Below are 27,773 nucleotides of genomic sequence, written 5' to 3'. Positions count from 1 at the left end.
ATGTACGTATCCTGAAAATATATGTGCTATTTAAAAGATATCTCCAAACAGTTAAGCAACCTCAGAAACAAAATGCTGACCTTCTAAAAGCATTGTTTATGCAATAAGCTGTACATTACAACATGTGAATATCATATTACAATCGAGGCAAACAAAAACCCCATGCAGTATTTCATTGTGTCACAGGAGGGCGCTAACACAAAGCACCAGGTGGTCTGGGACAACTTGAGAAAGGAGGAGGCCATTCACCAGCCTGTATTAGCTACACACACCTAGCTACTGTTAGCTAGCCGGCGGCTAAGGAGCAGGCTAAAACATCGATCTGTCTTTATGTCGCCCGTGTTATCAAGTGATGGCAAGAGAACAGTGTTCACAAACCGAAGCTGGTGAGTGCTGAGCTTCCTTTTACCTCTCAAACAAACACTTTGACTTCACACACTTTGTAGATGTGTAGCAACTAGTGAGCTAAGTAACAGACTGATACCCAGCTAATCTTAGCCTGCTTAGCACCAAGCTAATACAACACTTTTCTTTACAGAACTATATTACCTTATTGCCAGATTCCTGCAGTATGGGCCCTGTAAAAAAGCAGCACAGGTAACATGTTATTATTATGATAATATGAACTCAAACTTGATTTAATTTTTTTAAAGAAGCTAATGCTAGCGGTTGATGCTAACTGTGTGTGTGTTGTTAGATCCTGGTTGAAGAGCTGGAGGAGTATGAGGTAAGATCAGCTGGACCTTTCTGCTTTTATTTTCGTGTGTGGTTTCCGTAATGCTTCCCATCTCTCCTCTTAGAGGACAGGTTGGGTTTTAGTTCTGGTTTGTGTTGGATAAATTTGCCGAGCCCGGGCTAAGCTGCTAGTTTGGTGCTATCTCTAAAGGCTTATCTTTTTATTTTAGTTGATCCCTCAACGATGGAGCTGGGATGGGAAGGTGTACAAAAGGACCTTTCAAGATTGGGTAAGTACAAAAAATCATAATTAACTTTTTTTTAATCATTAAATATTGCGCCTCGCATCTTTTTCAAAATAGAAAAAACCCGAAGCGGATGTCTTAATTTTAAATGTAATCAACTGTAAAAAACAGATCCGGTGAGAATAAGTTTGGGTTTATTTAACACATTTAAACATTTATACTCGTCGATAATACGATATAGAGGCTTTGCTATTGTGTAGGCTTGTGGGAGGAGAATAGTCAAGGGCACGTTGTGATTGGTTGAATCCGATGCAGCCAGCGATCAATCTTACGTGGGGACCAATGAAATAACTGGCTTTTAGCAAGCGAACCGGAAAAACAGTAGAAGACGTTTATGATTGGCTGTGAGTAGGTCTTGCCGTCCTGTTTTTCTTCCTCATCTTCGTTGTTCAAAGGCTGTTAAATTCAGCAATGAATAAAAAGTATATAGAGAAAACTAAAATATTAAAGTTAGAAGTTGACCTTCATTCAGTTGTTTACACACCAGCGTTTCAATTATATGTTAAGATTTTTGTTGTGAATTAAAAAAATGTCCTCGATGTTTAGGTCATTCTTGTTTTGTTGTAAATTTAATTTAAACTGAATTAGTATTTTGACTCAATGACATTGCTGTTTTCCAGCCTAATAATTTAAATACAGTAACTGGAATTGGGAAGCATACCAAGCGAGAAAAGAAACTATTTTAAAACTGTTCTTGTTAGAGCGGATGGATCCATTTAATAACGTAATACCAAAACTTTATTGGATAATTATTGATTGTCTTTGTGTGCCAACAAACGAAGTTTACAATTTCTAATTGAAATAATACAGCAGTTTTGAAAATCTAGTATTGGTCTATTTAAACAGTTTGTTTTTTTGTCATTTCTGAAAAGCCATTCTATCTGTCGAATAAAGCCTAATATCTGTGAATGTATTAAACTCGTCTTTACTTACTTTCTAAAGGCAATTTTAGCAGGATGACCTACTATCTAGGTACTCCTGTTACCTAGATTTAACCTTAACGATCAAGATTTTCTCTTTGTAATTAAACTTCTAAATTAGTTTTGCACCTTGTAATAGCTGTTTGTGACTCTTGCAGGTGATTTTGAACCAGCACATTCCTGCAGACTATCTGCTGCGAGTCTGCCAGCGGATTGGTCCACTTATAGAGAAGGAGATCCCACCTAGTGTTCCCGGAGTCAAAACACTTTTGGGGCTAGGAAGACAGTCCTTGCTTCGTACCACAAAAAGTGAGCATTTCCCTCCTATCTCCCAGAGCTCTGTTACCCCTTTTCCCTGTTTTTCTGTGAATTTACTGCCTGTGTATTTCAGGTTGTAGCCACAAAGTATGCAGTGGCTCGGCTGTTGCTGCACTCCACAGAGGACGTCCACCAGAACCTCCAGTGAGCAGTGGGGAGGCTCCCAATGTTGGTGTGTATATTTCTTTTATTATGTCTACCCTTAAAAAAAAAAAAAACTAGACCAGTCTTCATCAAATGGTCAAATTAAGTTAATGTTTACTTGTAAATATCAAAACGGAGTACGAACCAGAATTTTCTCTCAGGGATTAATAAAGTATATAAAAAATGTTTCTTTACTTCAAGTGTCCATCATGGGAGCTCGCCAGGCCACAGGCAGAGCTCGCTTCAGTCAGGCCCTGCCGTCTTCCTCCTACCAACACATGAAGATACACAAACGCATCCTTGGACACCTTTCTTCAGTGTACTGCGTCGCCTTTGATCGCACTGGTCGTCGAATATTTACGGTAAGTGATGATTTGTGCCAGGCAGTTGTTGCAGGAAAACGTTATATTGATTCATGTCCATTTCACAAATCAGATTCAACCACCAAGATGTACAGTATCCCTCCATCTAGAGGTTTGAAGATTGTGCGACAAAAGAACAACATATTAACAATAAACAGGGTCTTGAACCAGCCACTTTGCACTTTAGGACAGATGTTTATATTAGTTTATGTTTTGTGTTGGTTTCATAGCTGCAAAAAAAAAAATCCTTTTTAGATGGACAAATCCAAAAAAAAGAAGATAAAACTCAGTGTTGTGAAAAATTGATGTATTGGTCTACGTTATCCAAAATATTTTTTTGCGCTATTCCTATAAGAGCTTCCTGTGTGTGTAAAATAAAAAATTTAAAAGTCTGTGTGTGAGCAAAAGCAGCCTCCGTATCGTAACTGTTTTCAGAGAAATACATAAAATAAATACATTAAGCCAAAAGAACATGGTGTTAGAAAACTAAACGGTGGTTACAGGTAAGTTAAGAGGTATACAAGTAGCATGTCGTTTTACTACTATGACAACTAGTCTCGGGAGTCACTTTTTAGTTTATCCGATATTCCGATAAATGCAACAGTAATATCCATCTGGATAGTAATCACAGATAACAGGATGACGTTCTGTATTCAAGTGCCATTTTAATTTCAGTTGTAGCTCAAAATCTAATGAGCAGAAATTTTAGGGGATTTTACACATTTGTGTCTATTTTATGTGTTTCTGTTTCTTATATAGATAACTCCTCATTAGACTGGTTGATTTTATTTGTTACTAACGACTTGCGTGTTTTAGGGTTCTGATGACTGCCTCGTCAAAATCTGGGCCACAGATGACGGCCGGCTCCTTTCGACTCTCCGTGGCCACTCGGCAGAGATCTGCGACATGGCTGTCAATCATGAGAATACTCTCATTGCCTCAGCCAGCTGTGACAAAACCATCAGGGTGTGGTGCCTGCGTACCTGTGCACCCATCACTGTCCTGCAGGCCCATGCTGCCTCCATCACATCAATACAGGTGAGACCGATGCTTCTCAAACAAATAAGGATAAGGGTGCTTCTTTTCAGATCTCTTTAAGGTAACTGATGAGTGATTATCATTTTAATTTTTTTTGTTCTATATGGGTCACTTCTTGGCTACTACCCAACACTGACTCTCTACCCCGCCTTAGTTTTGTCCGGCTATCAGAGGGACAACACGGTACCTGGCTTCCACCGGTGCAGATGGCATGGTGTGCTTCTGGAAGTGGCACTCAATCAGCACAACATTCAAGTAAGTGATCGGGTTAAAACTTTGTCTTTCGGTTTCGTAAAATCGCTCCTCTGAAATTGATGCGTATTCATGTTTTTGCGTTTTACTCCCGTGTCTCAGTGATCAACCTGTCAAGTTTGTTGAGCGCTCACGGCCAGGAGTCCAGGTCTCCACTTCCTCCTTCAGCAGTGGTGAGTGGAGTTCCTAATAGGATGTTCCACATGCGTTAACTGTGACTGAACGAGAGGATGTGGCTGTATTGCTAGTAAAGCGGATTAAATGTACTCCTGTTAAATAGATTTCTCCTCTTTATTGTTAATAGGTGGTATGTTCATGGCCACTGGGGGCACTGATCATTTGATCAGGGTCTACTACCTTGGAGCTGAAACTCCCGTGAAGGTCTCTGAGATGGACGCACACACGGTGAGAAACCTGACGTGTTGTTGTTACCGAACCATTGAACCAAAGTCTCTGTAACTGAAAATCACTTCCTGTGTCTTTGTCGTCAGGATAAAGTTGTCGTCGTCCAGTTTAGCAATAACAGTGACAGGTGAGTGTTGTCTCCTTGGCTCTACTTAGACTTCAAACAGTTTTTACATATTTTTCGAGCCTCTGACCGTGTCAAACGTGTGTTTTTGTGTCCAGCCTGAGGTTTGTGAGTGGCAGTCGTGACGGCACAGCCAGAATTTGGCATTACCAGCAACAAGAGTGGAAGAGTGTCACTTTAGACATGGCTGCCAGACTCCCAGGGTAAGAGAATAAACCGCGTTTATGTTGCCCTTTTTCTTTCTTTGTCAACCGCTCGCTGAGATCGACAGACGGATCGATGCAGCGTCCGCAGTCAAGCGGTCGCTGTATCGGTCCGTCGTGGTGAAGAAGGAGCTAAGCCGAAAGGCGAGGCTCTCGATTTAACCGGTCGATCTTCGCCTCGGGGTCCCTCCGGAAGAGCTGGAGGAAGTCTGGGCGTCTCTGCTAAGACTGCTGCCCCCGCGACCCGGCCCCAGATAAGCGATGGAAAATGTATGGATGGAATGGATGAATGTTGACTGCTCGGATTTTTATTTCTGATGGAATGTATTTTCCTCCAGGACGGCTGCTACCAACGGAGATGATAAAACCAAGCTGGTGGTGACCATGGTGGCGTGGGACCGCACTGATAGCACTGTCATCACAGCAGTGTCAAACTACCTGCTCAAAGTGTGGAGCTCAACCACAGGACAGCTGCGGCACATTTTATCAGTGAGTGGCCGAGGCTGCTGTTTTACTCTGCATAGTCTTTTCAGTCAAAAGGCTTTTTTTTTTTTTAATATACTGAGACTAACAGCCCTGAATGTTTTCATTGTACCTCGTAAAGGGTCATGATGATGAAGTGTTCGTCATGGAAGCTCACCCCCTTGACTCCCGCATCATACTATCTGCTGGCCACGATGGAAACATTTACATCTGGGACCTGACCAAAGGAACCAAAATCCGGAACTTCTTCAACATGGTAATTATCTTGAATGACAATCATGCACCATTCAGTTTTTTTTGTTTACACACCAAAGCGTTCATGTACATTTTTTTTTTATTCCCAGATTGAAGGCCAAGGCCACGGTGCTATTTTTGACTGCAAGTTCTCAGCTGATGGCCAGCATTTCGCCTGCACTGACTCACACGGCCATTTGCTCATCTTCGGCTTCGGCTGCAGCAGGCCATATGAGAAGGTAAACACTCGTAACCGTTTTGTATCATAGTATGAAATGTTGTACCGTCTTCTCTTCTGTCCTTTTTATGGTTGAGCTTTTTAGGTACTTTTTCTTTTTAAAGACCTAAATCTAAAGATTGGCATTGGAAATGAGCTTGGGCTATAAATGCTGTAGTGTGTGAAGCTTACTGGGTAACCCAAACAAACAAAAAATATTATTATTATTAACTTTATTTGTAAAGGGACCGTGTACAATATTAAACATAAATGTTGCCATTTGATTTATTGCACCAGAGTTAGCTGAGAGCTAGTTTACATCTGCAGTCCCTCGGTTATGTCTGTAACAAACATAGCATGTTATCTACACACACCCACAGACAAAATTGAATATAAATAGTGTGAAACATATTTACTCTTAATAACCACCCTGTACTGTTATGTGCTTCTGTATATTGTATCAAATGAAAAAAGACCTGCCAACCAGTTTTTGGAAATGTTGTCATTTAAATAATTGAACATGTTCTGATATTTTTCTACAAATATATTTGAAGTTTCCAGAGGCTTTAAGAGGACAACAGTCACAGAAACAAAACAGCCTGAAATCACATGATGCAAGCATCAATATAGACGTCTCTAAATCTCATTATGAACACACATTGTTTCCAGATTCCTGACCAGATGTTCTTCCACACGGACTACCGACCTCTTATCCGGGACTCTAACAACTATGTGCTGGACGAGCAGACACAGCAAGCCCCACACCTCATGCCTCCACCCTTCCTGGTGGACGTCGATGGGAACCCTCACCCTACACATTACCAGCGCCTGGTGCCGGGAAGAGAGAACTGCAAGGAAGACCAGCTGATTCCCCAGCTGGGCTTCATGGCTAACAGTAAAACATTTTCTCTTCCCTTTTAATAGTTCAGAATGGTCACAGAGTTTAAAGCGAGGAAACTGACATAGTCCTGCGTCTTTGTCGTTTAGGTGATGGAGAGTTGGTTGAGCAGGTACTCGGCCAGCAAACGGCAGAAAACAGAGAGAGCCTGCTGGACAATCTCATCAGACAGCTACAGAACGAACAGGACCAACTTCAAAATGCAGAACAACCAGCAGAAGGAGAAGAAGGTATCTATATGTAACTGTGACCTTATAGTGATGCACAGTGTCTGCTAGCATGTATGTCTTTTTTGTCAGTATAGCACAAGGGTTCCATTATTAAACTTTGAGGCAGTAGTATGGAGTGGAAACTAGAATTTGAATCGCTCAATGCTAATTGCCAAAAAGATGAAGAACATGCTCAAAAAATGCTCCTATTTTAGCTGATGCTGAAGATGCAGCAGAGGTGGAGCCCTCCTCTCCAGCCGATGGGCCGCGCAGGACTGGGCCGGGTGACAGAGTGTGGCAGATGCAGCATAACGTTCTGCAAAGTCAAGTGGCCACCGAGAGGGACCTGCTGGCCTGGAGCCGCAGAGTGATGGTCAACGAGTTACAGCAAGGGGTGTACAGGTGAGGAGGCTGGAGGAAGTTCAGTCAAATGGAAGAACACTTAAAGCTACAATGAGGAGTTTGTTAACCGGTATTAAAACTTCACAACATGATAATACTGCTAAAGAGACTGTCAGATTGATCATTTCTATTTAGTCATCTTAAATCATTGAAGTCATTGCTGTCGGGTGGGCAACACCTTTCCAGGGCAAAGATTCTTGAAAAGAGAAAATTGATTTATTTGACTGTTAAAAGACGACAGAATGAGATTATTTTAAAAACAAAATGACACGGTTCACTGTATATACTTTATGATGCAAATATGTCGTTTTTGAAGAGTTTCGGAGGAGTGTCGAAGGGCCAAAGGCGACTTGGAATGTTCTCTGTATAACGCAGAGCGGAGGAAGAAACCTGTAGCATGCATACCTGAGGTAAGCCGTCCGTCTCTTTTAATGATGTGTTAGTCCGTTCTGCTTCCTTTGCTTACGTTCTGACATCCTGCTGTCCTCCATAGAGCGATCCGCTGACAACACGCCTTCGTTCTCTGCGGCCATCCAAGAAAAAGCAGCAGCATCACGCCTACCAGACCCGCTCAGCTCAAGTCCGCCGTCGCGGGACGAGGAGTCGAAATTCAAACAACCGACGAAACTCTGACAGCCAGATGGAGTCTGACAGTGATGCAGATGGAGATGTATGTTCTGTCCCGTACTTGTTGTATATAAACATCACCAGTAGCATGTTTGGCCCCTTTGAACACAGGTGGAAAGTACATCCTGAAGGTGATTGCTCTGTCTTTGTTGATAGGCAGCAGCACAGGGGGAGCACAGCGAGGCCTCTTCTGAAGGGGAAACTCAATGGCAGACAGAAAGCAGCTCGAGGTAAATCACTTTTTCATGAACAGTGTTTTGAAGTCGTTTTACCATCACTCGGCCAACACCACCTTTCGTCCACTCACAGCGACTCCTCGAGTGAATATTCTGACTGGACGGCCGACGCTGGGATCAACCTCCAACCACCAAAGAGATCGAGCAGGAGGCCTGTGCAGCCCCAAGGTTACAGCAGCTCTGAGGAGGAGGAGGAGGAAGAGGAGGGCTCCGACAAGGCAAAGGAGGCTAAGAAGAAGGAAAGTGGGAAAAAGAGCAAGCCCAAGGAGACCAAACAGGTGAGTCAACTCCACCTGCGTTCAGAGGGAAAAATTTGCGCTCAACACTCGCTGTCCTCTGCAGCGCTGCTGTCAATGTCGCTTAAACACAGAGTGTATGGAAACTGTCTTAACAATGTGCATTAACTTAGAAACCCACCTCGTCTCTGGCCGGACTGGATGCTGAGGAGTGGATGCCGACATCATGGATAATGGAGACAATCCCACATCGCTCTCCTTTCGTTCCACAAATGGGCGATGAGGTACGGTGTGTTATTCTGATATCAAACACACAATTATGTGTCACGACATGCAGTGTTCATCCTGCTGTTCCTGTCCTCCTGCAGCTCATCTACTTCAAACAGGGCCACCAGGCCTACGTCCGGGCTGTCCGCAGAGCCAAGGCGTACAGCATCAACCCTCAGAAACAGCCATGGAACAGACTCGACCTCAGGGTGACGCAGAAGGATTATTACAAATGATTACATACTTGAATTCTCCCAGAGGCAAGGTGTTTTTAAGAGTTGGCAAGCAGCAGTCAGTTCACGTAACTCCCTGAAACAGGTTATCTCATTAGCATGCTCAATTCTAAATCTCAGCGCCCTCAGCTGATCCTTTCTTCCACGAATCCTCCGTCCTTCTCTCACCTCTGTCCACATCTGAACCACTCGGCTCACCTCTGTTTGGTAAAGACTTTAAAATCCAACACATCAAATCGCAGGTTTTATTAGATGAAGCACTAACTTCATACAACGTGTGAAGTGTCTCAAAAGACTTAACATTTAAATCAGACGTACACATATCTTTTAAGCGCTCATTTAGGATGAACATTACTGTCATGCTATCAGCATTTACACATTGTTCAAATTAGCATGTTAGCACCAGTGTGCCTTAAGTACAGCCTCATAGCGCTGCTTGAGTGGCCGTGTAACGAGACAAAGTGATTTTTGACATGGAATGGAGGACTTGTTCGGGCATTTTTAAAACAGATCTCATCGTCGAACATTCTGAAACAATGAATCTAGTAGCCTAAGAACGGAAAGAACTCGAGCGAATGACTTTGTAGTAAATCAAAAATAATATTATTTTTAGTAGCACAGCAAGGATCTAGTACAGCACCAAGACTACTGAATCTGTAATCAACACTAATTACATCTTCCCAGACTGGGGTCAAATGAGCCACAAACACTGAACACGTTGTGTCTTGAGTCTTACCTTTGAGTTTTTTTTTCTCTCTCTCTTCAGGACCAGGAATCTGTGAAAGTGGTGGGAATTAAATATGAAGTGGGACCTCCCACCCTCTGCTGCCTCAAACTGGCTTTCTTGGACCCAGTCTCAGGGAAGATGACCAATGACTCTTTCTCCTTAAAGTGAGCCTTTAGAAACACTAGACACAGTCCTGAATTGTTAAACTAAATCCAAGCTCACGCACGTGTTCTATTTATTTTTCATTTTTCACTCTCTGTAGGTACCATGACATGCCTGATGTCATCGACTTTCTGGTGCTTCAGCAGTTTTACAATGAGGCTAAAGAGCACAACTGGCAGTCAGGTTAGTCTCGGGGGAATATGAGCGGTAAACGCATCATATTCACTGTGTGCTATGGTCTTTCACTTCTGCTCTCTCCTCACAGGTATGAGGTTCCGCAGCATCATCGATGACGCCTGGTGGTTTGGCTCTGTGGAGGACCAGGAGCCTTTGCAGCCTGAGTATCCAGACAGCCTTTTTCAGTGCTATGCAGTGAAGTATGTGATATATTGTGTACACATCCTGTCACAGACAATGATAGATGGCAATATCTTATTCTATTATGCTTGTCTGATCTTGTACCATTTGATTTTAGTGAAATCATCTCTTTAACTGCCCTTTGTTTTCTTCCTCTTCCATCAGGTGGGATAACGGTGAGCGTGAGAAAATGAGTCCCTGGGACATGGAGCCCATTCCTGACGAAGGTGAGTGTTTATCAGAACTTTACCTGCAGTTTTCTTTCTTTGTGATGGACGAAGAAGAAAAACAGATTTAATACTGCGAGGAGAAATTCAATGTTGTTATTGAGACACATGCACAAACAAGACCTAATGGAGTTGCACTATTGGAGAGGGTAAGCAGGCTGCCCACAGTGGGCGCTCCTGGGCTTCTCTGCAGTGCTCAAGAGGTGAACTGACCCCTCTCCAGCTACCAGACCAATTTCCAAACAGTGTCCGCACTGGAGTTTAAGCCGGCAACCATCCGGTTCCCCACCTAAGTCCCAACGGACTGAGCTGCTGCTGCTGCCCCCTCGCTTGTGTTACAACAGAATTTAGTTTTAAAGATTTCACAAATGGAACAACAACATTGCAATCAAGAAAAAAAACTGCAGGTGATTTAACGTATAGGTTTCATGACAATGCTCACAGTCAAAAACCGGAACATGTTCACTAAAATAACCTCCATAGCATCTAAAATCATTGGTCTCCCAACCTCACACAGTTAAACACTAAGGCCATTATACGTATCGCACAGGCAATAACACAGGACCACACTCACCCACTGCACCATTGCTTCTGCCTGTTACCCTCTGGTCGACGATACAGGTCCGTCAGATACAACAGAGTATGTTTTAAAAACAGTTTAATCCCCACAGATATTAAAAACTCTGAACCATATGTGATCACAGAAATAGATATCTGTACTTTGCCACAAAGGACTGTTGTGTGTTTTATGTGCGAGTGTGTGCTATGGTGTCTCCCTGCCTGTACAGCTGTGCAAATGAATCTCCCCACGGGGACAATAAAGTAACTAAATATATTAGAATAAAACCTTTCCTGTTAAATAGAGGGAAAAAAGGAATTCATTACTGGCAGTTGAACAGCTGAAAGAATAAAGCTGAAGCCGAGTCTTTCAACCCAGATTGATATCATTGGCCTCGTTACAAAACCACCAAGAGGTGAACAAGAGAAGTTGTCCATAATCACAGTGTGCCTTTAGGAATCAGTTTCACTGACGTGATACTTAATATTATTGTAAACCTTTTTCAGTATTGAGCAGTTGACCATACAGTGAAGAACATGTATTTGAACACTCTGTGATTTGGCAAGTTCTCCCATTTCGGAGTTATGGAGGGGTTTGAAATTTACATCGTAGGTGCATTTCCACTGAGAGACACAATTTTTAATCAGGAAATCACATTGTATGATTTTTAAATCATTTATTTGTATTTTATTGCTGCACATAAGTATTTGAACACCTGCCAATCAGCAGGAATTCTCTCGAAGACTCTACCTTTAAAAAGTCCACCTCTACTCCACTTATTAATCGACATTCGAGCACCTGTTTAAGCTCTTTAAAGACACCTGTCCACCCAAAGTCAGTCAGACTCCAACTACTACCATGAGCAAGACCAAAGAGCTGTCAGAAGACTTCAGAGACACAATTCTAGCCCTCCACAAGACTGGAAAGGGCTACGGGGTAATTGCCAAGCAGCTTGGATCCTCGGATTGGGGATCCATGCAAGATCTCAGCTCGTGGGGTATCACTGATGATAAGCAAGGTGAGCAATCAGCCCAGAAGTACACGGGAGGAGCCGGTCAATGACCTGAAGAGAGCTGGGAGCACAGTTTCAAAGGTTACTGTCGGTAGAACACTGCACCGTCATGGTTTCAAATCATGCATTGCACAAAAGGTTCCCCTGCTCAAGTCATCACATGTCCAGGCCCGTCTGAAGTTTGCAAATGACCGTCTGGATGATCCAGAGGAGGCATGAGAGAAAGTCATGTGGTCAGGTGAGATCAAAATAGAATCTTTTGGTCTAAACTTCACTCGCCGTGTTTGGAGGAAAAAGAAGGATGAGTATTGTGAAGCATGGGGGTGTAAACGTCATGGTTTGGGGAGGCTTCGACTGCACTGTATCAAGGAGAGGAAGAATGGGGCCGTGTATTGCGTGATTTTGAGCAACAACCTCCTTCCTTCAGTCAGAGCATTGAAGATGGGTCGTGGCTGAGTTTTTCCAACATGACAATGACCCGAAGCACACAGCCAGGAGAACCAAGGAGTGGCTCCATAAGAAGCATATCAAGGTTCTAGAGGGGCCTATAGCTAGTGTCCAGATGTAAATCCAACAGAAATCTAGAGAAGATCTGTGTGGAGGAGTGAGTCAAAATCATGCAGTGTGTGCAAACCTGGTCAAGAACTACAGGAAACGTTTGACCTCTGTCATTGCACACAAAGGCTTCTATACCAAATATTAACACTGATTTTCTCAAGTGTTCAAATGTGCAGCAGTAAAATACAAATCAATTATTTAAAAATCCTACAGTGTGATTTCCTGAATGTTTTTGTCTTAAATTTTCTCTCACAGTGGAATTGCACCTACGATGTAAATTTCAAACGCCTCCAAAATTCCTAAGTGGCAGGATGTTCAAGTACTCATGTTCCTCACTGTATCTGAGAGCTCGATATTTTCTTGATTTATTTTTCAATGTTTGTTCATTTCTCTTTAGAATTGTTTGTTTTCATCAGTACAAGGTTTTGGTGAAATCTTTGTGGTGTCATGTTTGAACACTTCAGGTTTCTGTGTTAATTAACCTTCATGAACTTGTTGTCAAAGTGATAGTTTGTCTTTAGACTCTCCATAAAGAGACTCAAGTTTTTCCAGACAAAGGAGTTCATTATTTTTATATATATATATATGTGTATATATATATATATATATATATATATATATATAAGTCTGACTGTTATAAAGGTCACCCATTTTAGATATCCTTGAACAGCTCACATTAGGAATCTTTTGATTATAACAAAGGCTCATGTTCATACCCTGACATTTGAAACCACTTGCTGCTTCTCTTCAAGCGCTGTGATTTCCTTTTTCATGGAACTGAACCACCAAGTAGTCCATTCATATTTAAATGTAGCAGGCTTGTCCATTAAAGTTCCCTTGGCAGGCATTGTAATTGTGGTGATACATTTCAGCTGCAGAATGGAGAAAAGGAGCAATGCTTTACCTTTTAATCGCTTTGAAAAGTCAACTCATTTATTTCCTTAGAAAATGTTCTTACAGATACCAATAGTAAATCAAAAGTGGAAGAATATAAGTTCTCTATCAGGATGGTGAAGATTGATATAGGTACTTCTTCTGACTTTGCTTTTTCTGTTATTTGAGTTAATGGTATCTATTTATTTAATACATTTTCCCTTCAGCTTCATTGCCAGAGCAGGTCGGCGATGGCGTGGAGGTGGCAGAGGACGAGTTAAAGGCTCTGCTTTACCGGCCTCAGGAGGGCGAGTGGGGGGCTCACACACGAGATGAAGAATGTGAAAGAGTCATCGAAGGAATCGACCAGCTTCTTACACTGGGTACGCCAACCAAGGCCTCATTCTGGTGCGGTTGTCTGCAGGCGCTGTCGGCCCATGCTTGATGTCGTTTTTATTTTTTTCTGCAGATGTAGCCAAGCTGTTTGCATATCCTGTAAATCTTCGTGACTACCCTCTGTACTGCACTGTGGTGTCTTACCCCACTGACCTCAGCACCATCCGCACACGGCTGGAGAACCGCTTCTACAGGTGAAGCAGCCGATGTAGCTGCACACAGTCAAAAGTCTCAACTTAAACCCTAAAATCCAAAAGTGTTGACATTTGTGCTTCTGGGCGTCTAGGCGGATCTCGGCTTTAATGTGGGAGGTGCGCTACATTGAACACAACGCCCGCACTTTTAACGAGCCCCAGAGCCCTATTGTAGCAACTGCCAAGGTGGTGACGGACGTTCTCCTGCACTACATCAGGTGAGACTCCAGAGAGTTCATGGTACAGTATCTTCACTGATACACCTTCCTGCACACACTAGTGTTTAATTTATCCCTTTGATTCCTGCAGTGACCAGAGCTGCACAGACATCCTGGATCTGTATCACAGACTCAAATCTGAGATCAGCAGTGGAGAAGAAGCTGAGGTGAGACATTGTGGTTTAAACGTTTCCTTTTTTCTAAGTGTTCTTTGATCATATAATATATTTAAGAATTATAATACATTTTATTAAAAGGCACCTTTCAAAACACTTGAGCTCCCCCTACAGAGCAGAGATAAAAGATCTCACTTTCCTCTACAGGCTGATTTGGACGTGGACTCCGACACTCCAGGAACGTCTTCAGGACATCAGGTAAGAGAGAGTCTAGTGACCACAACAGACCACATCACACTAACACTCAGTACATCACTCCCTCTCCTGTGATATTGCTTAAATAACATGACATCTTTTCATTTTTCTTTCCCTTCCAGGGATCAAATTCAAAGAAGCGTGGCTTGTCGTTGGACGTGAAAGCTTGGCGAGGTCAATGCAAAGAGCTGACTCGTCGAATGATTGCCTCACCAGATTCAGAACCGTTCAGGCAGCCCGTGGATCTCTTCGAGTATCCGGTAAAACACTGCAGTGATAATTCAACTCAACGCAGAAATATATATATTTTTTTTAAAGATTTGTTTTTGGCCTTTTGCCTTTAATGATAGAGGGAGGACAGTGGATAGAGTCGGAAATCAGGGAGAGAGAGTGGGGAGAGACATGCGGGAAATGGGCCACAGGCCGGACGCGAACCCGGGGCCGCCCGCGCGTGAGGACTGAGCCTCAATACATGGGGTCGCGCGCACTGCCGCTGCGCCACCGGCGACCCCGAGAAATCTTTTGAATTAACTTTAGAAATGTACGCATCAATCCAAATCTTCGTCCAGCTACATTCCTGCTCTTTTATTTGTTCAGGATTATCGAGACATCATAGACACTCCCATGGACCTGAGAACCGTGTCAGAGACGCTGTTTGGAGGGAATTACGAAAATCCGATGGAGTTCGCCAAAGACGTGCGTCTTATTTTTAGCAACTCCAAAGCGTACACACCCAACAAGAAATCCCAGGTGAAGATAATATATATTTTATACATATAAAATAATATTCAAAAATCAGATTTTGGAAGAAGTCCCAACAGAGTCCTGGTAACTAACTCTCTGACACTCTTCCTTATGTCTAGATCTACACCATGACCCTGAGTTTGTCGGCCTTCTTTGAAAAAAACATCATCTCCATCATCTCGGATCACAAATCAGCCATTCAGAATGAGCGGCGGGCTCATCAGAGGCTCAGTTACAGGAACAGATTGCACAACGGCGGCAGCTCACCGCCCATCAGTCCATCTCCAAGGTACACGTCTCAGATGTCCCAGTGTGCACAGGATGTCTGTATCTTCTGAACACATGTCAAATTATTTCACTGCTCACGTTTAGCTTAAGGAGTTTACAGTCTTGTTTCTTTCTTAGCTCTGAGGTCTCCTTCCATCCCTGCTCTGACAATATGTATGAAAGCCATAAATCATTTGTAATAATAGTTGCAGGCACGCTGCATTTATGTAATGAAGATTATTATTCTCACATGTTGCTTTTTTTTTTTCTTTCTCTCTGTCTCTTTAAATCTAGTCCTAAAGGAAAGCACAAGTCAGGGAAGGTGTCGAAGCCAAACAAATCCCAGACCTCAACCAAGAGTCGTTCTCGGAGGTCGTATCAGGGTACGAGTGCACAGCTCTGTCTTTGTTTGTTTGTTTGTTTCCTGTGCTCTATAAGACGCTGCTGTAAATGATTATGGGTTATGATTATTAAATAATTTTCCACCATAAATATCCATTTGTCTTACTGTCTAACAGTTTTACCAAGATTGGCTAAAGTTGAGAACTTTCATCAACTTTCATTGCACCCCTGCAAATTTGAAACCTGTTTAAATTCAGTATGTTGTAGCAAGACAGTAAATGTTATGGAAGCAAATGAGAGACATACCGTAAGTATCTGAATTTAAACTGGATTCATACCGTTGGAATATTTTCCTTGGAAAATCATGTATCTGAATTTATTTGTTCTAAATTCACCTCTTAGTAATTCAAGTCCAAAAATTCAAGTTTCAGGATAAAATATTCAGATTGCTGAAAGTCAATCGGTCAAATTCCGATCTGCTGGACCATGCTCTGATTGGTTGAAGCTTATTCTATCCTGTCCTCAATTTGAGCAAGCTACATCTATTATTTCTGTATCATTATTATTATCATTATTATTATTATTCTGTATGGTCAAACATGCATTTTTTAACAATTTTCTAGTTTAATCATGACTGAATATAGAATGTGATGCATCACATCTCTGCGGTGTTTTGAAAAGTTATACTGTTAAACTCTTGATTGATAATTGCTGTGTGTGTTGCTTCAGTTCAGCAAAGCGACAGTGTAGCAGAGGAGGAAGACATCCAGCCTTCTTCCCCGAGTTCAGGGACGAGCAGCAAGAGCAGAGACCAGGAGTCCTCGCGTGTGACCCGCAGCCGCACAACTCCAAAGAAGAAGTCAGGTATGGAAACCTCCCCTTTTTAATCAACATATAGAACATGCTTCTTCGAAGTATGGAGTTAAAGTTTTGTTCTCTTGTGTTGCATCAGGGCGCCGGCGTAACTTACATCTGAGCAACGGCTCCAGACAACGCCACAAGCAGGCATCCTCGCAGTCTGAAGACGAGGAGGAGGAGGAGGAGGAGGAGGCGGTGGCAGCGTCTAGATCCAATAGCTCCTCGTCTGAGTCATCCTCCAGCTCATCTTCGTCATCCTCTTCGTCGTCGTCAGACAGCGAGAACAGCTCTGACTCTGAGGCGGAGAAGTATGTGGAGGGGGGAGACCACGATTACAGCAAAGCCCCCTGCCTGTCTGTGCGCCTCGCAGCTGAGGGGAAGGTGGCGGCCTCAGGGAAAAGGAAACACAAAGGACAAGAGGAGGAGGCACAGAGACCTAAAAGAGCAAGGGTTCAACCGCCTGTGGAGGTGGAGGAGGAGGAGGAGGAGGAAGAAGAAGAAGAAGAAGAAGATGATGATGATGATAATGATGAGGATGAAGAAGAGGAGGAGGAGGAGGAGGAAGAGCAGCCACAAATGCAACAGCAAAAGGAGGATATGAGACAGGAGGAGGGAGAGGAGGAGGAGGATGATGATGATGAAGAAGAAGAGGAGCAACCAGAGGAGGAGGAGGATCCAGAGGAGGAACCAGAGGAGGAGGAGGAACCAGAGGAGGAGGAGGAGGAGGAAAACTCAGATGAAGCGCACGAAGGAGCTGCAGCAGTGAAGAGACAAACAGAGAGAGGCGGCCATTGTAAGTCTCAGCGGGTGAACACACGAAACCAGGGTCGCAGAACAGTTTTGTACAGGGACGAGTCGGAGGATGACGGCCACGGGTCAAAAGACGACCCCCTCAACCTGGGCAGGTCCCGCTCAGGGCGGGTACGCCGCATGACGGAGAAAGCCCGCGTCAGTCACCTTATGGGCTGGAGTCACTGACACATCGCCCTCTCTCAAACCTCAACTTAAAAAAAAAACTGTCAAACATGAGCAAAACTTCAGGGATTTTTTCTTCTTTCTTTTTGTACAAGTGTATATATAATATATCTATATATGATGTTTCTTTTTATCTGAGACTGCTTATGACTCAAACTCATCGCTGGTGCTCGTAACACGTTGCCATGGTGTTTCCTCTCTTGGTAGACGAAGCTACTATTCAACACAGACCCTCACCAGAACTGGACTCAGTCACCTCTGCCTTACTGCTCGCTGGCGGAGCCTCCAAGACATGGCACTGCTCTTCTTCCACTCGTCCTCATCCTGTACTAAACACTAGACTCCTCCTACCACTCCTCTTAATCCTGCTCACCAAAGAAGGATGCAGAGATGCCAAAAAACGGTGCTCATGTTTTTTTTTTCTTCTTTTTTTCCCCTGTCAAGTAACTTAAACCCATCAAACTAGTGGTCTCTACTTCGACACTGATGTCAATCATTTTGGTACTCGGTCTTTCCTCACAACCAGGAGCCTCAGTCAGATTTAGACAGAAGAATCAGCAGTTTTAGTCAGACAAAGAATTCAGTCTAGAGCCTGACTGACTTGTCTTTTGGCAATATGATTTATCCGATATAATTATCACAAATATGTTGGTGCATGCATGTTTATTTTCTTTATACGTGCATCATGTATGGCCCAACAGAGCATTCTTCATCACTTACATCTCTGCACTGTCTGCAGCACAGGTAGCAGAGCATCACACTCTACTACCTGGATTCAGGAAAGCAACTTGAACTGTATCTAGGAGTTCATTATCTGCATCGGATCTCAAAAGTACCAAATCAGTCTGGCTCAAGTAATATCCCACTTCCTTTTAGTCGTATTCGATTTGCCTTTTCTTTTGAATTCCAACCTGTTTTTGGTGATTTTTTCTTTTCTTTTCTTTTTTGTTCTTGGTTAAAAAGAGCCAATGTTTCCTGTCCTGTTGAACATCCTAGACTGCATCTGTATCAAATTGCTTCCATCATACCTTCTCCGACACCCAGCACATGCAAAAAGCAAGAGTGGCCTACTCTCTACTGCAGAAATATTTATTTTACATTGTCTTATACTTGGTTTATGTTCCTTTTCTTTTTTTTCTTTTTTTAATGTAATGATGAGGAAAGGATATATTTGCACATCGATCTACTCCACGTGGCAGCTTAGTAATGGTTATTTTGGAGAAAGAGAAACGAGATAAAACCTCATGATATTTGTCAAAGAATTTTGAACATCTTCAGAAAGCATTAATCCTTGTCTTTTTTTGTGAGTTTTAACAGAACATGCTTCGAACACTTTTCAGCCTTAGGCATCATCTGATGGACCATTTTAATCTTCTTTTCTTTCGGCCTAAAGCATCCATACAGCAGCTATTCAGCAACGTGCCACTTGTTGTCCTCTTGTTTCTAACTAACTGAAGACACATTTTACCTGTTAAACTACAATCAGGTATTTATTTGCTGTCAAAATCACTGTGTTTAATGATGATTGATTCCTGAGTCAATTGGTTTGGTCTTGTGGAAGTTCTGAATATGGATGCATCTTTTTTATGTTGCACCAGTAATGTTTACTTTGAGCAATCTCTGAACCATCAGAGGAACACTTCCATTTGAATGCTGGGTGCTGAAATCAGAACACTGACACAAGAGAGGGCCTTCAGAGGTTAGTCTTTGTCTTTCTTCATTTTTTGGGGAGGGTGAAGGGTTTTTTTTGTGTGTGTGTGTGTGTGTCAGGTTTTCACAGATAAATCACACAAATCAGCATATAGGGTGCTTCATTCTGCAGCATTAACTGGCTTCTTGAAGTATTTCTGGTTGAGTGTGAGTAGACTTAAGATTCAGATTTTGGGATCTTACTTTCTTACAGTAGATGGCTCTTGACAGGACGCATCAGTTTAGTTGATGAGTACAACAATAACATTCTGCTGTAGGTGGAATGAGTTTGTGACTGTCTTTTTTACGCAAAGTTTGATTGTATGTGTTTTCCCTTTTTTAATAAAAAAAAAAGTTTGACTTCTCAAAGGTTTTTCGAGATATTTGTTGTCTTGTAATTCAATGATTTCTATCTGTGTTACGTCACCTAAAGCTTCAACATCTATTCAGCAGCACTGAGTCACCTGCAGTTTTGATAAACACGGTAATAAACCTGCACTGAAGACAAAGATTCAATAGTTGCTGGATATTAGGACAGGTCTATCGACCGTGATGTAACCTGTCGTAAACCCGACTGTGCTATCTCCCTCTGCTAAACTGCATTAATGCACTGAAAGCTTTGGTGAGTCAGACAAGGGACAAACAAGGTTTAGTTGTGACGCACCATGCTCTGCCACACCTAAAAACTGCAGACATGCTGAAGGATCATGGGAATTAAATCTGATCATTGCATAAATAGGTAAAAAGGGAAAATGTTAAGCAAGCAAATCAAAGAGTGAAAACAGCTATTTGTCAGACCAAAAAACGACCTAATTATGAATACTTCATCAGTGATCACTGGAAATCAGAAAAAAATAGAACATCCAGAAAATATTCTATTGTCCAGCAGTCTTGACCTTCTTGTGAACATTTGCCTTCTCAGTCCTCTCATGTCTTGTTCTTTTTATTGTCAAGCCTTCTGGTCGATAACTCTTGGGAAAGCCCTTCCAGTCCTTCACACTTTTAATCGAGGGTTAGCAGCATGCAGATGTCTGTAACTTTCTTGGTCAGTGGATACAATTTGACCGGGTTAAGATTGTGTGCTTAAATTAGACAGAATTAAAAAATTAATCTCTCAATTTGGATTGTAAACTCTGTGTGTATGCATGAATATGTTAGAATGTAAGATGTGATGGAGGTTTCCCCACAAAGTTTCACTGAAATACATGTAAGAGGCATTAGGGTCTATTTTTGAAAATGTGTGCTATACTTCTAGTGCCGTTGACCTTGACCTATCTACCAAAGAATAGTTTTTTTTATTGTCAAGTACATTGCACAATTTAACTACAAAGATGCCTGTAAAAAGGTTTGTGTACTAACACTAGTAACACAGAATAATATTTCAGTTGTGTATTCAAATACATTGGACTGGAAGGTTAGAAAAACTCGACTTTGCAGGAAGGATTAATATTTAACTTTGTCCACTTATTTAATGTGCATAAGAAAATAAAGAGTGATGGCGCAGGTTGATACCAATGTATAACATCAGTATAACAGTTTTATAGATATAGACAACGTCAGACAAAGAGTTGTGTTTTACTTTATTACACAAGTACACAACAACCTAACCAACTACATTTCAGACCAGGAAATTCTCAACTGGTCAAAAAGCTCCTCAATGACACACAACACACTTGAAGTCTCAACAAGGACGCATTACTTTAAAGCTACATACACAAACTATTTCACACAATATTGCAGATCTCTTCAATATTCACAAGCACATGATAAACACATTGTTTACTCAACAATGACCAAGTGCATTTACATTGTGCTTGAGTCTTTAGTGTGAACAGCTCACATTTCCCAACCCGTTATTAAAATGGTCTTGTTTTTTAAGTAGTAGCGTGACACGGGGACGAACACACACATCATATACGAAAAAGGTGCTCCAACATCTCTGCTTACAGTAGCAGGCAAAACCTAGACAAAACTAACACTCACTACATCCAGTACAACAAACAGCTATAATACACATATACGCCAGTTAAAGATGGAAAATTGAACAACAAAACATGCTCTGCAATTTTTTTAGGTGTTGAACACTTAAATCCTTTAATAGTTCATAGAAACATTTTACCTTTACATTAAAGGAGCAATACAAAAGGCAAAACTGAAGATTGGACATGAAGAAGAGCTGAGCTGATAAAATGCAGGTTGGATATGGGGAGATTTCTACCATTTAAAACAATGTAATGACAGCATGACAGGACACAATTTCTGAGAATCAACCTTGAAGCTAAAGATAAGTTTCATATTCCAAAGGGACTGTGGTAAAATAAAAGGAGTAGTATAAGTTCAGGAAAGCAGGGAGGTTAGTTTAATCATTCTCATTGCCATGCATCTTAGCTCAAGTGTGTTTTGTGATAAGGTTAATAAAAAACAATCTAGTTTGATTACATTAAAGGCCTTTGCAAATTTTTCTTCTTTAGGGTTGAGTTTATTTATTCTGTCAAACTTTACAGAGTGTTTCTTATTTCAGCTCTAGTCATTTACTTCTTTTTGCAACTGTGAGTCAAACCTGGTCAAGCCACACCCATACAGTCTATGTGGAAGAAGATTTACTGAGGAGGATTTTATGTGGTTCAACTTTATGTGGTTTGTCAAAAAAGTAAATATTCAAAGGAATATCTTTAGAGGATCTAATTACCCGAGCGAGGGGTTTCTTTTAGTTTTACAATACGAAACATAGTCAGGCCCTCTCATCAGCCAAATCATTTTGGACAGTCCCTTATGGAAGTGGACTTGATCATTTGTTTGTACCTTACACATTATGTGTTTACATTCACAAACACAGACCTTACAATAACATGGAAGTACAACATTAGATTTCATCGAATATATATCCTCACTCACAGGTGTCCTATTTCTATACAGTGAATACACAGGTATTGTCATGTGCTAAGATGTTCTCCACAGAGACTGATGATTCACAAAACATCTATATGGGTTTATAACCCTTCAGAAACATTAAGGACTGGTCACTATTCAAACCTCGAGATCAAGATATTTGTTCTCAACAGCTGTTTCATTACAGTGAATAATTATCACACTAAAACATCTCCTCAGCAGGGGAGGGTCAGCCCTGCCAAACTTGAGCTGAAACAACCTCACAACAAAGTCAGTCCACTTCAATGAAAACCTCTCTACGAGCTCTTTGAAAAGCAAGCTCTTAGTGTTTTCTTTTCCTTTGAGAAGTGTCCTTCTTGAAAGAGTGACATGATCTGCCTCCAGACCCCTTTCAGTTCTGAACTCTCATGGTCTTTCATGTCATAAGCAGGAGGGATTTCAAAGCATTAAACAACACTGCTACTGTGGTAGCCTGTTGTTGCTAAAACTTCCCTTTGTGCCGGAGCTTGCAGAGCACCATGCTGAAAGTTACCTACACGCCTCCCTTTGGGCACATCACTTCTGCTACACCAGGCCAGTCTGCATGTGGACATGTAAGGGGGGGTAGGGGTGGTAGACGAGTGGGGGCTGGGCCTGGGTGACGAAGTAGCTGCTATAAATCGGCTCTGTCACATACGGAGCAGGCTGGTAAAAACAGGTGACATTGGCCGTGTTAGGGATGGCGTTCTGCTCACCCAACACCCTCAGAGCAAGAACAGTGATCATGTTGAGTGTCTGCCTCCTCTCGTGTCCCATCAAACACACTGTGCTCTCATCTATCACGCGCCTCAGGGTCATCAAGTAGTCGTACTTACTCGCCTCCTCGTTGCCAATAAAATGGCACTGCAGGTAAGCCTCAATCTTCCGTTGCTGCTCGTTCACATCAGGAAAGTCAATGAAGAAACGGGAGCACATGTATCGCTCCAAGGACTTGATCTCTGTCTCGCTGGCTGGTCGGAAGTTCCTCACCAGCAAGTCGCTGTATTTCAGCAAGCCCCCTCCCCGAATCTCCTCTGGGCTGTGGGTGGCAATGAGACGGTTGTGAAGGTGGTCCAAGGCCTGTTGGAAATCTCCATACATACACTCTGCTTCCACCGTGATGGTTAAATCCTCTGTTGGCCTTGCACATGAATTTTCCCCACAGCTATTCTGGACATTGTCTGTTACTTGTAAGGGCATGTATGTTGCACGTGTTTGGCTTTGATTGTCCAAATCAGGAGGCTTCTTCAAGTGCTTTGGCTTCACAGTTTGTTCTATATTTTCAGTCGAGCCTGTTCCATCAGAAGATGTTCTAGCTAAACTATAATTTGGAACCTTGAGGACCTCAGGAGTCTCTGACTTGGAGTCTGAAATGCTTGAGCTAAGAGCTTCCTCAGTACTGTCCTTTACAGGAGGCATTTGCTGAAGTGTTTTAGGGATTTCTATGGGGGGGAAGAGCTGTGTCGTAAGATCTGACAAATCATTCAGTAAAGTCCATTTTTCAGGCTTAGTGATCATCTTCCGTGACATTTTTCTTTGTAGTTTTGGTGAAGGGCAATGGTCTGGTATAATGTCCTGGGATGTGCTGCAAGTTTTCTTAGCTGGAGGAGGAAAGGAACATTCAAGATGTGAATCTTGTACATCTGAGCTACTTTCACTTCGACAGATGATAGAGTTTACTTTGAACTGAGCGATGTCTTCGCAAAGAACTTTATCTTGTGGGGGTGACTCTTCCAAACATGTCATAGATGTTGGCGGGGACACAGAAAGCTCTTTGTTACTCTGCAGCTTAAAACAGTCATTTGTTATCAATGGGTCACTGACATCTGCAAATAAAGCTTTAGGGGAAGACACCTGTTGAAACTGTCCTTTCTCTTCTCCACGTTCTTCACATAACTCAAACACAATTTCCTCTTCTGAATGAACATCCTCTATGCCATCCACCTCCTTGTCCTCCTGCTGTAAGTTAATATTCTCAGTTTCTAACGCCTCCTGCGCCTCATGCTCTTCTTCTCCACGCTCAACCTTATCTGGAAGCTCTTTGTCAAGCATGGAAACGACTTCATTCGTAGACCGATTTTCCTCACCAGTTGCCATTGCTGAGTCTTTTAGGACCTCTAAATCAAGAGGATTGCTTGCCTGCTCTTGCTCTGTCTTCTTATCCCCATTGTCTCTTTTAGATGAATTTCCAATATTCAATGCCAGTTTTCCACCCTGTCTCCTGTCAGTATCCCAGTAGGACTCCAGCATTCGATCTAATATTATCTGGAAGGAATCCACACTGAACTCAAACTGCCTTCGAAGGGAACTGACAAACCTGAGACCCACGGTTTTAGACTTGTTGTTAGATAGTGAGATCAGGCTCCATCTGTCATGCTCATTGAAGACTTTTACCATCTTTTGGACGTAGGCTTCCTTCATTGTCAGACAGGTAATCTTCCGTCTGTTTACTCCACAAGGGAGGAGATCTCGTAGACTACCCAGAACTACCTCTTTAATCACCTGGAGGTCCTCCTGCCTCGGCAACTCCACTCCAAAAATGATGTCTAAGTCTCTATATCCTAGGCCGTTATCCCTCACCAGGACATGGCTGGCTGTTGCACCATTGAGTCGAATATCTTTGACCTGGATATCTCTTTCCATCAGACGATCCTTAACCACACGGATGATGTCTTTGGCTCTCACCTGGAGCGTCGGAAAGTTTCCTCTTCCATAGATGGGGATAACCTCAGTCAGGACCTTGTCCAGAGCTTGGACTTGCTCGAGGGTCAAATTGTGGAACCTCTTCTCCTTTTGAAGCTCAGTCATCCTTGCCTGTGGAAAAGAAGTCTGACGTTTGTATCATATTCTGTTTTATGATTAAGGTAAAATGGTAAATGAAAACAGTACAAGAGAAAAGAAGAAAAAGATTTGTTGAACAAACATTGACAAGTATGGCCATTTTGGCATCCATGCAAAATATGTGTAAAATAACATTGCTTTTATGCATAGCTTTTATTTTGTCTACATTATTTCATTCGTTTGGCCGGAAATTATGCTTTTATGCAATATTTAACATTCACTCCTTTCCTCTGTGCCTTAAACCCTATCAAATACAGAAGTGCAGTTGAACGCATTCCGATTTGTTTGGAGTTGAGACAATAAATTCACTTACTGCTTTGATTTTCTGCAACATTTAGCATGACAAACAGCACAAGATTAAGCTCAGAGGACTGAGTCTCAGTGATCAACCTGTATGCTGCTGTGCTACAACTAGATAGCAACAGTCAGCCTCACAGCAAGGCAAAGTGATCTGAATGGCAAGGAAGGTGCTTTAATTAAAGTGCTTGTAACGTACTGTAAAGTCTTACAGTTTTTTTGCTCTCATATTTATGCCAATTATGTACAAAATGGCTGTCACCAAAACAGATATGCGCTTCAACTTAAAATGTATGTAAGTGGTTACTACTTTGCAACCGCTTCCAAGTGTTTTTAGTATCTGTGAGATGATGTGATAATAGTTGGCATGTTGAAAGTCTCCTGCAGACACAAATCAGTTTGAAATATCTAGAGAGACAGGCTGAACCTGCGTGGAAGCTCTCTCCGTCTGATGCAAGTTTGACTAATCCAAGCTTTTCAGACCAAAAAATTAAAATAATTCTGTGATTTTTCACATCTGCATAATGTTATTAAAACAGTGGACAAGTTGCTTATTCTTGCTGATACAGATAAAAAATGTCTTAAGAGGCAGTAAGGTGCCTCATCACTAATGTGGCCTACTCTGACTCACTCATACTGTCACAGATTTAGCCTGTTGCCAGCAGGCTTTAACCTTCATACTGTCAGATACATTGATGACAACATTATGGTTTAGGGACCCTTAAGGGTCGTGAGGGTCATAAATGTTTGAATAATTACTGCCAATTACTGCAATAAAAGACATTAACTTGTAACTTTGTAAGCTACTTTTAATCATCTATGAATTTGTGTGCAAGAATAAGTAAACAATGTGTATTGATGTTTATGTGTGCAATATGTGTGCAATTAAATATTAAAAGTTAAAGGTAGAACATCAAAGCAATTACTTTTAGGCCTATAGATCCAGATACAGTAGATAACCATACTTAAACATAAAGGCTAGTGGTTCAATAACTATTGTTTTTTTGTTTTGTTTTTTTGTATACAGCCTAACTTTCATAAATAACCCATTAATTGGTTTCAAACCGGACTGTTCATATGTTGTTAGGCTACAGGTCTTGATTATCTGCAAATTTCAAACCCAACACATCCTCAGCCTGATTTAACAATTGATCAGTGTAAATACAGTCAGAGGCAACATTACTCAGGGCACAGTGAAGCATGGCCCACAGCAGCCTCTAGTGAATGTCAGGGGATACATCAGCTGGGTCCTGCAGCAGGACTGCTCTCCTGCCACTTGGCTTCTTTATAGATAAGACTATATGAGTCATACAGCCCCTGAATGAAGCATCACTCGTTGCCTTTTCTGGATGCGTTCCCTGACGACACCAATGCACCACCTATGTTTTTGTTTTTCTATCAATCAGCCTGGAAAACGGGATTAAAACAAATGATATGGCTTGAGATCGGAGTGATCTGGATGCATAGCATATTGTCGGTTATCACATAGAGAAACCGTGATCACAACATGTGTTTAAACTGAAAGCAATGTCAAAACCTTTAAAATCATTGTGAATTTTAGTTTAAACTCCCATGGCCAACAACATTTTGCACCTGTCACTTTTGTTCCTTGTTCATGTAATCCTCTAAATTCTTTTTTTTTTCCAAGTAACTAAATCAGAATTTATTTTCTGTGCTACAGTCCATGTAGGCTATACACTTGCAAGACAATTTTCAAGTCTTAAGTTAACTTGGAAAATGACTGCTGGGTTGGGTACAAACAAGGATGAGACACAATCATAAAATGACACAATTATTTTAAAACTCACCTTGTTGGTCGCAAACTTAAACTTGAGGTAAATCCGATACAACAAAGCAAGAAAAAACACTTAACCTGCAGATATCCAACAGGTTTACTTTTTTTTATCCGACCCCGTAAGAGATGTTGATGATGAAGTTGGCACGGACTGTTTCCTCTCAGCGCACGAGCACTGTTTCCATGGTAATGAGGCGTCACGAAATGTACCGTAAATCACGACTCCTCGTTCGTCACTAATTAGAAACTGACAAACACTTAAGTTTAAAATAAACACCGCATCTTAAACGCAGCTTCGCAGTTGGATAAAGTTTGACATTTATTTTGAGGAGCACAACGATGTGTCAGGTTGAAGTACCAGCGTGCCACCGCACTGCCGAGCTGTTGCGGGGTGAACATCACATCAGACGGTGTGAGTCATCCCCTCTCCCCGCCGTGATCCACACCGTAAATCTAATCATCAATCACCCGCCTTCACCGCCCACTAATCTGCTGCTCTGACGCCTCCTCCAAGTCTATGTGCCCGTTTTTATTCATCGCTGAACTAAAAAAAAAACATTAACACATTTATAACATTAATGTTTTTGTGTTAACGGGTCGTTTTTTTTTTAATTCA

At 41.9% G+C, this 27,773-nt stretch overlaps 2 protein-coding genes across 2 annotated transcripts; one reads left to right on the top strand and one right to left on the bottom strand.

Moving 5' to 3' along the window:
* Positions 1–19,686, top strand: brwd3 (bromodomain and WD repeat domain containing 3). The gene is made up of 40 exons (XM_079355641.1): positions 1–386; positions 539–597; positions 698–727; positions 906–965; positions 2,059–2,209; positions 2,292–2,390; positions 2,564–2,724; positions 3,541–3,762; positions 3,917–4,017; positions 4,117–4,187; positions 4,319–4,419; positions 4,506–4,546; positions 4,642–4,746; positions 5,085–5,235; positions 5,351–5,485; positions 5,574–5,702; positions 6,350–6,575; positions 6,668–6,808; positions 7,003–7,189; positions 7,506–7,599; positions 7,683–7,859; positions 7,973–8,046; positions 8,126–8,330; positions 8,462–8,572; positions 8,657–8,764; positions 9,555–9,679; positions 9,778–9,860; positions 9,943–10,054; positions 10,200–10,261; positions 13,491–13,646; positions 13,733–13,853; positions 13,946–14,071; positions 14,163–14,238; positions 14,395–14,445; positions 14,565–14,702; positions 15,040–15,192; positions 15,306–15,475; positions 15,748–15,836; positions 16,525–16,659; positions 16,748–19,686. Exons 1-40 carry the CDS (start codon positions 353–355, stop codon positions 17,629–17,631), a joined length of 5,454 nt encoding a protein of 1,817 aa, XP_079211767.1. The 5' UTR covers positions 1–352; the 3' UTR covers positions 17,632–19,686.
* Positions 19,383–27,763, bottom strand: LOC306831514 (terminal nucleotidyltransferase 5D-like). Its single transcript, XM_079355662.1, has 2 exons — positions 27,171–27,763; positions 19,383–25,038 (listed from the first exon to the last, which is right to left on the bottom strand). The coding sequence occupies exon 2, from the start codon at positions 25,030–25,032 to the stop codon at positions 22,771–22,773; it is 2,262 nt and encodes a 753-aa protein (XP_079211788.1). The 5' UTR covers positions 25,033–25,038; positions 27,171–27,763; the 3' UTR covers positions 19,383–22,770.
* Positions 27,764–27,773: the final 10 nt, after the last annotated feature.

This window comes from Symphodus melops (assembly GCF_947650265.1).
Source record: "Symphodus melops genome assembly, chromosome: 11".
NCBI lineage: Eukaryota > Metazoa > Chordata > Actinopteri > Labriformes > Labridae > Symphodus > Symphodus melops.
The sequence above is the reverse complement of the archived record's forward strand: the minus strand, read 5'-3'. Positions and strand labels throughout refer to the sequence as shown.

Coding starts and splice junctions, on each gene's coding strand:
- brwd3 (XM_079355641.1), top strand. CDS start 353: ATGGCAAGAGAACAGTGTTCACAAACCGAAGCTG. Junction 13,854..13,945: donor CTGGAGAACCGCTTCTACAG/GTGAAGCAGCCG, acceptor CTGGGCGTCTAG/GCGGATCTCGGCTTTAATGT. Junction 15,476..15,747: donor CCCATCAGTCCATCTCCAAG/GTACACGTCTCA, acceptor CTTTAAATCTAG/TCCTAAAGGAAAGCACAAGT.
- LOC306831514 (XM_079355662.1), bottom strand. CDS start 25,032: ATGACTGAGCTTCAAAAGGAGAAGAGGTTCCACAATTTGACCCTCGAG.